Below are 14,900 nucleotides of genomic sequence, written 5' to 3' on the forward strand. Positions count from 1 at the left end.
TTCTAGTCAAATCACTATCTGCACTAGCTGAGGATGTTCCTGCTTCTTCACCATTGTTAGCAATCTTCCTTTGTGAAACAATACCATTTTCTTTAGGTTTTGCTGAGGAGTTTACATTTGGCAAGTTCTCCTTATCACTATTTTCTTCTTCAGGTCTACATTTAACTTCACCTTCAATATCCTGAAGAGCCTCAGCCTTTATTTCTAAAGAAAAAATTGCAGTTCCAGATGGTGATGTTTGAACAGGTCTTTCAAACACTAACTTATTTTCACCTATACAACTATTTATGCTGGATACTCCTTTACTTGTACTATTGTCATCCGTATTATCAAAAGAGGTCCCATTTGTTTTCTTTTTCATAAAGTTGTCTGTGCAACTGTCAGTAGTCCTGATCGTCTTATCAGAAATCTGCTCCATGCCTGTAGCAGTTCCATCGTCACTTGTTACAGCAGCTTCATCATGTGGCATGTCTGACACACTGTAACTTTCCCATGCTGAATTGTTCTTCACAACAGGGCTGTCAATCAAGATGCAACCCATCCAGTCTTCATCAGCATTACTTGGTCGCCCTGAACGTGGTTTGGTCTTTCTCACCTCAGAAGACTCCTTTTTAATTTTAGCAGCAGATTTGGGTATAGACGACTCCGTTTGGCGAAACCTATTTGCCTCTCTGTTTTTTCTTAATGAAAAGATAACTTTCTTATTATTACACGCTTTGGTAGACACATCACTGGCTTTCTTGCTGGCTGCTGCATTTCCATCCACTTTTTTACATGAAGTATTCACATGAAAGCCTTCTATTTTCTTACCTTTTACACTGCTAACCTTAAAACTTTGCTTGGACTCAAATTTGGAAGACTTTAATTTTGCTTTACCTTTCATTGATATATATTTATTCCTGATATCTGCTATCCTTTTAGCTTTGTTTTTATTGCCCACTATTTTAACCTGTTGATTCTTTTTCTTTAGATTTATGGTATTAACATCTCTATTCAGTTTGGCTTTAATTTTTTGTTTCTTTGATTTAATGTTTAATTTACTACATTTCCCATGCACAACTCCATTGTCAGAAAATATTATTTTCCGTTTTAAACTTTTAACTTTCCCATTACGTGTACTAGTTTCTCCAACATACTTACTACCACCACCATATGAATATGAAAGAACTTCAAATAGTTTATCAAATTCTTCCCAACTTCTAGGTTGTTTACATTTCCTCTTTTGTGCTGGGTCATCATTTTCAACTGTATTAACATTGTCACATATCTTGGGCAAATCATCCAATATCACAAAATCTTCATCTCCACACTTTGGCTTATTTACAGAACCAGGTGGTCTGCCACGTTTCCTTTTCTTTTTCAACAAAGATTTATTTTTTGACACAAAACCTTCATCAGAAATGGTTTCAATTGAACCCACTGCTTTTATTTTTGGAATAATACTATTCTCATTAGCTAATATTTGAGCCAACTCCTTATTCTTAGCCAATTCCTTACTCTTAGCCGCTTCCTCCAACTCTTTGAGGCGCTCAAGTCGTGCCTTCTCCTTCTCTATCTCCCGTTGCTTTCTTTCTCGTTCCCGTCGCAGATCGTCCCTTTCTTTCATTTCTTGGCTGGCTTCATATCTCCTTACCTCAAAAATATCGTCCCAATCAAGATCACTTCCATCAGAATCTGATTCATCTTCGGATGCTGTTTCTGTTTCAGACCCTGAGCCACAAGGTCTTTCTTCCACTAACCCCTGGTTCAACAACTCTCGCCAACTGGGATAACCATGCGTAACAAAAAGCTCATTATGAATTGTTTGCAAAAGGCGAAAATAGGATATTTCGATCTTATTAGATGGGTACTCATATTCCTTCTTGTATCTTAGATATAAGTATTCATCCTCTCTCATTGACACAACTTCATTTCCCATGGGATTTGCTGTCAAACTTGGTTCAGATTTGTATAAATCTGTGTCTCTGAAAACTTCAATTATGCTATCCTCTAAACATATTGTATCATCAAGGTCTTCAAAATCTGCAATACAGTCTGGATCTGACCCATTAGAATTTCCTATTTCTCTTATCTTATGAACATCTTCATAATCATTAACAGGCAAGAAGAAGATATCAGGCACTAAGTCATCTTCATTGACATCTTCCTCTGCATCTTTCAAGGCATCAAGTTCGGTATGCATCACAACATCTTCTTTTATACTCTCCAGGTCACATTCACTGACATCATATATCGCTGACTGACGAGGCCAAGACCCGCCAAGCAGTGCCCACGACTCAGCCTCCTGGAAAACACAGGGATAATGGGGAATTTCAGCCTTGTGTCACAATCAGTAATGTCCCATGGCATTAATGCTCAGCTAATTCAGTGAAAAAACAGAACCTCCACTCCATTCACCCACCATTCAATATCTCAATATGAAAAAAATTGGAAAACAAGTGTTCAAAGCTTTAACTGAGCTGCCATGAGTAAACAAGACACAGCTGTCCCCCACATCCCATGTGATTTCCAAGGTGCCACCCTATGCCACCCAGTATTTGAAGAATTTCCTTACAATTAATATTATGCTTTCACCACTTCCTAATACAATACAAACAATATATATAAATGAACCTGGGGCAAGACACCAACACACACCGTCCTATGTGAAATACCCATTTAAGCATAAGAGCTGTAGATGACTATTAATGCACCAAGAACTTCAGTTACACTACAAAGGACTAATATACTCTGCTCAGATGGGCTAGTGTGTTGTATGGTGTGAGGCCTCGACCACCCCTTTTAAGCACTGTTTATGGCACCTTTGGGCAATCACATAGGACAGAGGGGTAGTTGTAGAGAAAATAAATAAGGCCAAAGGACATGACAGTATTACTATCAACAGCACAAAACTTTTCAACTTAAAAGACTGGGTAAATGGAGAAGCAACAAATTAAATATAGATGATCTCCATTCCTAACAGTAACCACAATTATTTATGCCAATACAGTACATGATTTAACTGAGTCTCTGAATGGTTTAGATGTTACATCTTGAGTGCTCCGCACATGATCTTTAAGTATTTGTTCAAGTCTTGTAAAGACAATGGAAAACACAAGATTAATTCATCCGTCCAAAAAGAACTGTATATACATCCTTTTTAATTCCTGTTATAATAGGACATATCTAAATCTGGTCTACATTATAAATGCCCCAAATACAACCACACAAAACTACTTCCAAGGTAAGCACATTATTCCTAAGAGTGCCAAATTTGCTACACCACATTATTTCTTTTGTTTTCCTCAACATGCATCAGGAAAATAGAGGCACCACCTAAAAATATATGCAAATAAAATCTTATCTCAAATAAGCTTATCAACTCTAAACATGCTTACAAAATAAAAATAAAATAAAAACACTCACCCATGGACGGTCTGGTGTAGGTTGGCAAGTGTTGTGTGCTGATGGTCCAAGGCACTCCAAGTGGTAGTAGTTACGACAATCTGAACACCTGAGGAGAGTGTCTGCTCCGGGGGCACCACAAACTTGACACACAGCACACCGTCGGCATATCCAAAACATTTCTTCTGTCTCGGACTCAGGACCTTCACCATCCTCCAAGCAATAAGGATGGATGCCCTCACAGCACCATGCACAGTACAGCAGCTAAATAATAATACAAAAAGTAAAACAATGCTTATAGAAACTCTAAAAGTAAATCTTTATTCTAGATGAATTATGTTATTTAAAAAAATATCTATATAAATATCTATATAAATGTTACAATTACTACATCAGAGATATGCACGCACGTGCACAGAAATCTGGATAACTGGAGATTAGGTTAAGTAAATTTTCAAGAACTACACATTTCAAGACATACACTATCAAACAAGAAGACAATCTACAACAAGATTAGCTGAAGTTCGCTTTAAAATATATTTTTAATTAAATTGTGTGTGTGTGTGGGTGGAAATTCAAATTATGTTGGTTATGATACAAAAAAAATTGTCAACATGTTTTACTGGACTTCCCCCAGTAAAAATTCTGCTTATTCAGAGTCTTTCCCATATATCCCGGATAACTGAGTTTAGACAGTATATCCATAACAGCACTTCAGAGTTGACATTTTATTAAATTCTATTACATGGTCACCAAAATATGACGAGAAACCAGAATGGGTAGACTGAATCTTCGCAGGCTGTCAAAAAAGCTCATGATACAGTTCCTCACAAAGAATAACACACATGACAGAGACACATGGGGATAACAGGAAAGGCACTGTACTGTGTATGGGAGTACTTGATGGACAGAAAACAAAGAATCCTAGTCAGGGAAGATATATTAGACTCCAGAGGGGTGGAAAATGGTATTCCACAGGGCTCTGGCCTAGAACCATAGTTTTTTAATATATGTGAACAAACTCATAGAGGGAGTGAGCTCAATCATGTCAATGTTTGTAGATAATTCAAAGTTAATGAGGAGAGCAAAAGCTGAAGAGAACTGTAGGCTGCTGTGAGAAGACCTTGACAGACTTCTGGAGTGGCGAGATAAATAGCTGCTGGAATTAAATCCAAATAAGTGTAGTTATGAAAATTAAGGGAGAGAGGAGACCCATATTTAACTACACCTCAAGAAGGCAATTACACAAAACAATAAGAGAAACAGACCTGGGAGTAAACATAATCCCAGCACAAATACCTGAAGCTTATGCGAGCAGGAAATCAGCAGCAGCATACGAGAAGTTAGCAAACAAAAACATCATTTAAAAATGAAAACAAAGAGGCTTTCATGTGCATACATACTGCCTATGTGAGACCATTCATTGAGTATGCAACACCAGCATGAAAACCACACATTGTGAAGAATAGTCACTCTCCCATAGTCACTGATATGTAAGCAGAGAAACACTTATATGAACATCATCATGTCCGCTCAGCCACTGGCACCATTAGGGAGCCAGGTGGCTGAACGGACAGCACACTGGATGCGTGATCCTGTGGTCCCGGGTTCAATCCCGGGCGCCGGCGAGAAACGATGGGCAGAGTTTCTTTCACCCTGATGCTCCTGTTACCTAGCAGTAAATAGGTACCTGGGAGTTAGTCAGCTGTCACGGGCAGCTTGCTGGGGGTGGAGGCCTGATCGAGGACCAGGCCGCAAGGACACTAAAGCACCGAAATCATCTCAAGATAACCTCAAGAAGATGTATTTCCACCACAATTATTCTGTATAAAGTGGATTTGTACACCCACAGATGTGTGCAAAGTATCATGGTGCAACAATGGAAAATTAACATATATATTTCAACTTCTAAAACTTCTATGCAAATTTTATCTAGTACTAATGAACACTAAAGTTCTGAGTGACACCTCCCATCCCCTTACTAGTAAAGGGATTTACCTGCTCTTTTCCAACAGAGCCACAGCGGAAACATAGAACTTGAGGGTGTAGAGGGGCTGCTGTTGTCACAGGGTAGCCGGTGAGCATCATCTCGTCTGCATCATAACCCTGCCAGTAGTCAATGTTAACCAGTGCGCCGGGAACAAATTTTTTACCCGCTGCAATGTCCCCTCGGTCCTGAAAACAGAAAAAGATAATGTAGAGTAGCAGTTTAACGTGTAAATGTGAAATTGTAACAAAATAATGAAAATATTTTATTTAAATCCAAATACAATAACGATCATCAGTTATTATTAAAGCTGCAACATGCATATCCTATTTATTTGAAACCAATATATTTTACTTATAACAATGTTGTTGATGTGTTTTGATAGCAGCCCACTGAGGAGAGGTAGCATTCATCCCTAAGACAACTCTCCCTCACTATTCAAATGTTATGAATATCCATAAACAAAAATTCTCACCTCTTTGAACTCGCACATTAACAACAGTTAATGTGTCTTCCACTACATTTAGCTTCATGTTCTGATAACATTAGTGCACCATCTAATCTAAAGTATTTTCAAATAGCTTCTCTAACCATTACTGTATTTGCAGTAATGATGCACCTCATAGCCCCCAATACTATATTGTTTAATTTTAATGGGATAAACTTTACCTTTAGACAATTAAATTCTGTACATTTCAATACTAAAATGTATGGCTTAAGCCTCTAAATACTTTTGCTAACCAAAAAACAAGAATAAACTTTCAAATGTACTGTACAGTATTGAATCACCTGCTGTCGATGGTGTTTACAAATTATGGTTCACATTGAAATAATATTAAATAAACATTAGTCACTATTTTTCTTTCCATTTCTTCCACTGCACTGCTGTTACATCTACCCAAAAATCCCAAAGGGAACTCTTTCAATAACTCTCAAACAAATTTTTAACATTTGCCTTCTAAACCTAAAATTTTAAAATTAATTATTATTCTTAGTAAAATGTAACATACCTTTTGGTCAGGCAGAGTACGTGTCATTTGCCTTGGAACAAACACGCCTTTCTCCTGCTGCAATAATTTTGACACACTGTCACTTGTCACAACAGGTACTTCAGTTTTTTCCTCTAGCACTTTTATATTTATGACAGGACCCTTGCGTGCCTCTTTGACCATGGTTGGAGATGACAGTGCTGCCGAGGGGATCTGAAGTGGCACTTTTGAAGTACTCTCCTGACTAATGGCTGATTTTGCCGACAGCCTTGGATTGTGGCACTTTCTCATGCTACAGAGAAAAATTTGTAAATAGTAATGCCCACAGAACAAAACTATTTTACAACTGTGTAAATGTGTGTCTATATAAAAAAAAAAAATGATCTGAATATGCCATCTCTAATAATGAAGACACACTTCAAACTAAATCTTGCAAATTAATCCAATAAAAGAGAGGTAAAAAAGTACTAGTATGAAGTAGAGGTATGTTGTTAAAGAGCATGAGAAAAATAAGTAGGGCATATCAAATGATGAATGTAGATGACAGCCATTCAAAAAGAAAAAGAAATTTAAAGCCTTGATCCCCATGTTAGACATCTTACAATATAAAAAGTCAGCATTGAACATAATGAAAAAAACTCCTTCTAGATGGGCTTCAGTAGTTCCCTGTAACTAGCCACACTGAGCTCACTCCACACAAATGACTTGCATCAACCCTCTGGAGTCCTTAATTGCTTGTTGGGGATCCGAGACCTAAACCTGGCACCCTCAGAGAGGCAAAGGGAGCAGGGGATCCTTAGGATCACCCTCACTGAAGAAACACAGAAGTTAAGTGAAGCAAGACAGATAACAGCAAGATTCACAGAAAAAGAAAAATGAAGCAGTAAACAACTTTACACTGAACACACTCATAATTACAGTCATCAACTGCCAGGTAGCAGAACCACTAGGAGCTGCCGGCTAATCCTGTCAACAATCCTCAGCCTGGAGCCTAAGTTAGACTGATGCACCTGGTAGGCAGGAGGGAGGGGGGGGGGGGAACAGTCACTGAGGTCCACAACAAAGATAAAAAGGACAAAACCACTAGACCCACATGATGTTAAAAAAAATTAAGGGACAAAAAGACAAAGAGCCCCAACAAACCCCCTCCCTCGATGAAGGAGGATGCAAGTAGGATGCCAATAAGTCAGCCACTTGCGCACCATACAAATGGAGATACCCCGCATCAAGAACCCCAGACGAGATATCGGAGCAGAAACTTGAACCAACAAGTATACAAACCAACCTGCTAAAAAGTGACTGAACCTGACAGTCCAGATACCTGTTGTGGCAAAAATGGACACCAGAGGAACAAGAACAATGCCTCCCCCCCCTTTGTTCTTGTACTATACTAACTAGCACTATACTACTAACACTAGTTGTATAACATTACACTACTAGCACTATACTATACCTTTTGTTTTAGTGTATTGAAAATGAATGTATGAAGATTTTTTCCAGTCAATTACAGTGAAACATTGATTCAACTAACATTATTTCGGCGAATCTCCAGTTGCAACACTTTCCAGTCCAGATTTACTCACCCCAATTGGAAGAGTAAAAATTCCATGAAGCCACGGATGTGTGGACTTACTTATGATATTGGGCTAGAGTTCATAGACTGGTGGGAAAGCTGGCCATCATGTGAGATTGAAATTAAAATTTTGCTCAGAGCAATTAGCACAAAGCATGAGAAATACTGTGAACAAATGGAACTTTTTTTTTTACATGGCTTCAATCGCCCCGTTAAATGATTTTTGTAGTTTGATGCAACATTGTAAGTGACACCTGAAACCTTGGGAAAGTTATTGAGGATATTTGAAACCAAATTCTCTGGTTCATTTTCATTTCCAGCTGCAACAGTTTTCATTCACTAAAATATGGGCCGTCTTCCTTTGAAAATGAGGATTCAAGGCCGAGGCATGGGAAATACTGTATGCTGGATGTGATGAAATCTTTTTTACCGACAGGTTCTCCTGGTATCTGTTCTTCATATGATAGGTTAAAATTAAAATTTAATCAGTGGAGTCAGCCCACAGAGTGTAGGAAATATTAGTGGATGAATGATAACATTCTTAATATGACTAATAAAATTGCTAATGATTTTCATAGATGGATGCAATATTAGAAGAATTAGCTGAGGGGCCTTGGAAAGGCCACTGAGCACATTTAAAACCAAATTCTACAGTTCATTTTCATTTCAAGATTCCCTGGTTTTATTCCACTAAATTATGGGCCCCCCTCTGTCTTTGAAAATTATGTTTCGAGGTTGGGGTTTGGTAAATATACTAGATGTGACGAGATCACGTAACAGACGGGTTCTCTCGGTAGCTGCCTTCATTTAGATTGTCGAAACTAAGATTTTGCTCAGTGAAATTAGCCCATAGAGCATGGATATTAGGTGCATGAATGGTAACACTCTTAATACAACTCCAATCACATTTTTAATGATTTTCATAGATGGAACTAACATTAGAAGAAACAGCTGGAGTAATGTATTTTTCTTGTCTACAAAAAAACTAGTCTCACACATACCTCCAGAAGGTATCTCCAATTGCAAATAATTCCTCATTCCAACGAATCAACATTGCACTGTAATTATTATTTACTTTCCAATATGGAAAATATATTTTGAAATAACTGTACAGTATATGGAAGCTACTGCAAGATAAATTAAAATGCAAGCCTGTAAAATACTTACATGCAGGGTTTTTTCTTAGTACCAGGGCCCCCATATTTCTTCATGTCCAAACAGTTGGAACACTTAAGGCAATTAGGAGTAGTACACCCTGGACATTTATTGCACCACTGAGTCTTCCGCAGTACCTAAAATAATTATTTGTCAACATTTTGCTTTCATTATATATATATAAAAAAAAAGAGGCAACCAGAACACTAAATCCTTGGCATCACAAATAATGTTCAAGGGATAATACTCTCTATTCAAGTAATAGCAATGTCTTCTCAGACATAATATAGAATAAAAATCCACACTTATATATTCAACGACTAATCATTCATTAGTCGTTGAGATGCAAGTCTCATCTTACCACATACTCAGACCTTGATGAAGCACTCAGGAGAGTGCAAAAGACTTGGTGTAAATCTTTACATAAATTTCACAAAATACGTGAGTGGGATTTTATCAAATCTCTTGAATTTTTAAGAACTGACCGACTTTCTCCACTCAGACATTAGTTCATTGCCTAAACATATGAAAATTAATCCTTTGGGATACACACCCTCAAGAAAATGCTAATGAAAATTGGGGAATGAATGGATATATTGTATTACCAGATAATGCTATTGTATTTTCAAAGAATATGTTGAGAGATCCAACATTGTTACAAGAGCAAATCCAGAACCCTCGTTAAGAGTCTTGAATGAACCCAATTGACTATGCACCAGTGTTTATTTCACAATAAAGTGAAGTGATAACCTGCAAAAATTATTTAACAAAACTATATTGATACCTTGTCATCAACATGTCTTTCAATATCTAATGCATTTATGGTAAAGACTAATGTAATATACTGTATATGATACTGAATAGTGTAAGTAATTCATAATGCTGAACATGGCCAAGAAAGCGATGTAATTTACCACACAACAGTTCTTGAGGAAAATAATCTTAAGAATCTGTTGTTACTCAAATCAAAATTCATAAATTATTACAAAAACTCCTAAAATATAATTAACAAAAATGCTAAAAACGTCAGAAAACTAGTATTCAGTTATGAAGTACAGAATTATTTATTTTCTGAAGTAAAGGGCAATATTACAAGGTCTTGCACTCTATGAACTAACAACCTTGCATTTCCTTTACTATACAGGAGCAGGAAGTATTTTGTACAGCAAGACTGAGAAGTCTGACAGTTGATTCATTCATAGACTGAAGATACTTGTCACAGACTAACTGATATAGAACATACAGACTAGAAGGTGATCTTGAGGATAACTATCTTCTCTTCAGTCTGGAAGATACAGACTGAAAATTACAACTGATGTACTTGTACATTCCCAGTGTCTTGACATGTAAACCCAACTGATTCACAATGTGCAACCAAATCAGAAGAGAGATAATATTTAGTACACGATGCAGTGATTCTCCACTCTGAAAGTGGTACTGTCATCCGAATCAAACCTAAAGCCACTTGATTGCCAAGCTGATGCAATAACTGCAATGCTGATATACTTGTTAACCACAACCTCATACCAAGTAACAGCAGATCAATGTATGCTGCTGCTGACAATGTGAAGTTAACAAGCCAAAATTAATTTTCCAGTTCCACTCAATAAAAACTTTTGTCTCTGCTCGGCGCACATGGTACAATTAGGTTTCAGCGAAAAAACATTTTCTATTGAAAGACTAATTGTAAAAATAAAGTATATTCTGTCACACATTAACTCCTCAAATTAAAGAAACAAATAGAGATCATTAAGCAAAAATCAAATACTTTGTGAGCACAGAACTGAATTATATTAAATGCTTGAGAAAACAGCATTCAAAATCCACCATTAAATATGACGAAACATCTTTTCCTGGTGGATAACACTGGTATCTTCCCACGTTACCCACCTGGGGTCCTCTAAACCCAAGTACACCAAGCTGTAACTAATCCCTTTGGTAATGTGGTTCATCGAATATCCTCACTTCCCTTTGCCTCTATTGAGTGTGTTGGATTCTAGTTCTGCCCTATGAAAGGTACTCAGGATTCATTAGTGCCTAATGTAGTACACTACTTAGATTTAGTGGACTCCAGATGGGTAGAAATGTAACAAACAATAGTTTGGTTTTTAAAAAAAGATAAGTGCTATTATTAGTAGCACAAAAAAATGATTGAGCAAGAACATCAATTTCACTATTCAAAAATTAAATCATGTTTAGAGATTGTTTAGAGAATCAGAAAAAGACAATGGAAGACAACAGGAATATGTAACAAAATACCTTGCCACTGGCTGTCGTGGTCACTGTAACAATTTTACGTTTCTGCTTTCCTTTCATGACAGGAACAATGACAGGGTTTATTAACCGTTCCTCTTCCTTCCTTGGAGATGGAAAAACAGCACGGGGAATTCCTAAAACCTGTAATTATAAAGGATTGCCATTAGGATTTTGGATTCAGTAATCAAGAATGAGAGCTGGGCTTGGGGGTGAGAAGTGGCTCTCTTACTTCAGCTACATTGTGACTTTGAAGAAATACAGAAAAATTTCATTATTGTTTTTTCCGAATCTAAATTTACCCAATTTGTATCCATTATCTCGGGTTCTATTTTTGTGTTGACATATTTAGCACTATTAATATCCCAACCCATCCTCCAGGTTAGACAGTACTTTTCATAACTGTATGGCTCATCATATATATATATACTGTATTGCCAGAATGGACAATTAGATAAAATTTGGTACTATTCACTCTATATAGCCGAGAAAAAATAAAAATAAAAAATATTCCCGAGCCCAGTATAGCACACATACGTACTATACTAGGCCTCAGAGTGTATTAAGCCTAGGATGGTTCGGTTTTATTAGCAACAAAGATGAAACCTTTTCCAGTTTGTACCAAATTCGACTTTCTAATTGTCCAATTCGTCAATATATGTACGACGGTCCACATCGTTACTACAAGTACGCACTGTCTAAACAGGAGGACGGGCTGTAATATCCACCTTGTTATACTCTTGCATCCATTTGTATACTAGTCATGTCCCCCTTATTATGTGCCTTCTTAGAGAATGTAACACTTTCTTAATGTCTCTCTATATGAGGCTTTTGATTCCCTGGATCCCTGGATTAATGCAGCAATTTTCCTCTGTATTAAGTGGATTTATTTATATTCCTTCTAAAATAGTGACTAAAAGTGAATTGCATAATCTAAATTAGTCAAATAAGGACAAGGTAAACTTGAAGAATAACATTAAATGTCTTATTACTAATGCTTCTAAATATGAGTCTCAGTATCATATTTGTTTTATTTAGAACCATTATAGATTTACTTCTTTGGCTCAAGATCCTTACTAATCATGACTCAGAAATTTTTAACATTCAGGTTTAGCAATGTCAACAAAATTAACCTTATATCCAGTTACTCATTAACACCTAAGCTCAGAATCTTGTATCTATTAGCTATAAGCTGCTTCTGCCAATCTCTTAATTTAAAAGCCACTTTAAATCTTCTTGTAGCAATTTTTACTTCTGAATACATTGTCTAGAAACTTGCTATTGATTCTGGTCAATCCTATATCTAAATCAATTATACATATTGCAAAATAAAAGAGGTAACTGGACAGACCCCTGAAGCACTCCACCTGCAACAGTTTTCCAATCCAATTTCAGTCTATTCATGCTAACTTTCTTTTCTTTGAAATACTGTAACCATAGCCATTAGTATCCCAATACCATGCTCCTCAACCTTTTCTTTTCAATCATTTGAGGTACATTACCAGAGGCATTGATAAAGTCAAAGTGCACATTGCTACAATCCTTTCCACTATCATCTGCCTCATATATGCCTGAAATAAAAGCTAATTTATCAAACATGACTAACTCTTAGCAAAACCATGTTATGAATCCATTATTATTCTATAATTTTCAAGGTGCAAATGAATGGCTTCTGTAATTATAAATTTAAGCAATTTTCTAACAGTAAAAGTTAGGCCAATTGGCCAATAATTCAACAAATGATTTATCTCCCTACTAAAAAATTGACAACATTTGCAACCCTCCGTGGTTCCAGTACTCTGTTCAACTTTATCAAATATGCAAGGTAAGGGCTCACTGGGCTTATTTTTATATTCTTTAAGAACCCTGCAGACTAATTGGTCTTTTGTTAAAGTTCTTTTAATAACATGTTCCCTAGTAAATAGTTACTGTGTCATTACAGTCCTGACAGGGCGCCTGACAGCTGAGTGGACAGCGCTTCGGATTCATAGTCCTGAGGTTCCGGGTTCGATCCCCGGTGGAGGCGGATACAAATGGGCAAAATGTTTCCTTCACCCTGATGCCCCCGTTACCTAGCAGTAAATAGGTACCTTGGAGTTAGACAGCTGCTATGGGCTGCTTCCTGGGGGCTGTGTAACAAAAAGGAGGCCCAGTCGAGGACCGGGCTGCGGGGACACTAAGCCCCGAAATCCTCAAGATAATCTCAAGATCCTTGTAACCTTCAGTGTTTCTGCCGTTAATTAATAAACAATCAGGTTCTTCTTTAATAAACACAAATTACTAATTCATCTTCATCAGTTAACCTGACCTTTGCAAATTCTATACCGTAATTCATAAAGTGTAATTAGTTACATGACTGGGCTACACCAGCTTGCCAAAGTTCAAACTTCCAAGTCTTCACTAATTGGAAGGGCCAATTAGGGTTTTAAGGTGGAAGGGTTTTACAAATTTTTAGAACTATAGAGGTTAAACCAATGGTCATTGATTTTTTTTTTAGTATGACTCATTGACAAATATTCCTTTTATAGATTGAAATTTTATGCATAACCACCGTACATTAGTCCCAAAGATGCAAGATTTTTAGTAAAAGATGCTCCCTCAGTTCCTAAATGGTTAGCATATTTATTAAGCAAGGTCTTTATAATAAGAAGTACAAAACTGTTTGCACTTAGCCATCTTAACTTTATCCATAAAACAAAGTAATTACTAGTTTATGGTAATTATGTCTTCCTGTATAATAATGGAATGTCTAAAATGCATCATTTGTCCCATATTTTATAGCACAAAATATTCCAGCTACTAAATGATTTCAATTCATATAAAAATTCCTTTTAAATAAACTCAACAATAATATAAGCTAGAAAAATGCAGACGAGGAGTCACAATAATGCGGCAGAAATATTTTGACCAAACACCACACTAGAAAGTGAAGGGACGACGACATTTCAGTTCGTCCTGGACCATTCTCAAGTCGATTGTGATGAGGAAAGGAGTCGAGGCAATAAATATGCAAGAGAGAGGTGAGAAGAGAATCTTAGAGTAAGAAAAAGCACGGCAAAAGGTATGCAAGGTAAGGTGTAATAAAGGAAATAATAATAGGAAGAACATAACAAAGGTAACTGCAGAAGGCCTATTGGCCCATATGAGGCAGCTCCTATTTATACCAACCCAATAAGAAGGGAATAGTAATAGGAATAAGAAGGGGATAGTAATAGCAATAAGCCAGGGATCATAAGAGAAAACATGAAAAAGAAAAAGAAAGATAAATGGAAGGGTAAGCTTATGTTAGGTCACGTTTGTTACAAAGTTTAGAGCATTTGAGTATATACTGTGAAAGGGAAAAGTCAACAACAACAAAGCCAGAACTCAAGTTCATGTTGGGTATGTTGTGTATTAGAGCCGATTCAACAAGACGGCGTCTGTGTAGAGTAGAGGCAGGAAAAATTATTTTGGAGGAAGACCAATCAATAGGATGATTAGAATCCCTAACATGACAGAAGAGAGCATTGTTTGTGTCTGCAGACTTAACACTTCTTTTGTTCTTTAAGACTCTCATTAA

The 14,900-nt window shown here is 36.8% G+C and overlaps 1 protein-coding gene across 1 annotated transcript in view; it reads right to left on the reverse strand.

The window, feature by feature from the left end:
- Positions 1–14,900, reverse strand: part of trx (histone lysine N-methyltransferase trithorax) — an 87,632-nt gene that overhangs the window by 56,811 nt on the left and 15,921 nt on the right. The window contains 5 exon segments of the mRNA XM_045770304.2: positions 3,406–3,648; positions 5,383–5,559; positions 6,382–6,652; positions 9,101–9,225; positions 11,348–11,485. Of these exon segments, the coding sequence (XP_045626260.2) occupies positions 3,406–3,648; positions 5,383–5,559; positions 6,382–6,652; positions 9,101–9,225; positions 11,348–11,485 (954 nt within the window).

Source organism: Procambarus clarkii, chromosome 70 (assembly GCF_040958095.1).
Source record: "Procambarus clarkii isolate CNS0578487 chromosome 70, FALCON_Pclarkii_2.0, whole genome shotgun sequence".
Classification (NCBI taxonomy): Eukaryota; Metazoa; Arthropoda; class Malacostraca; order Decapoda; family Cambaridae; genus Procambarus; species Procambarus clarkii.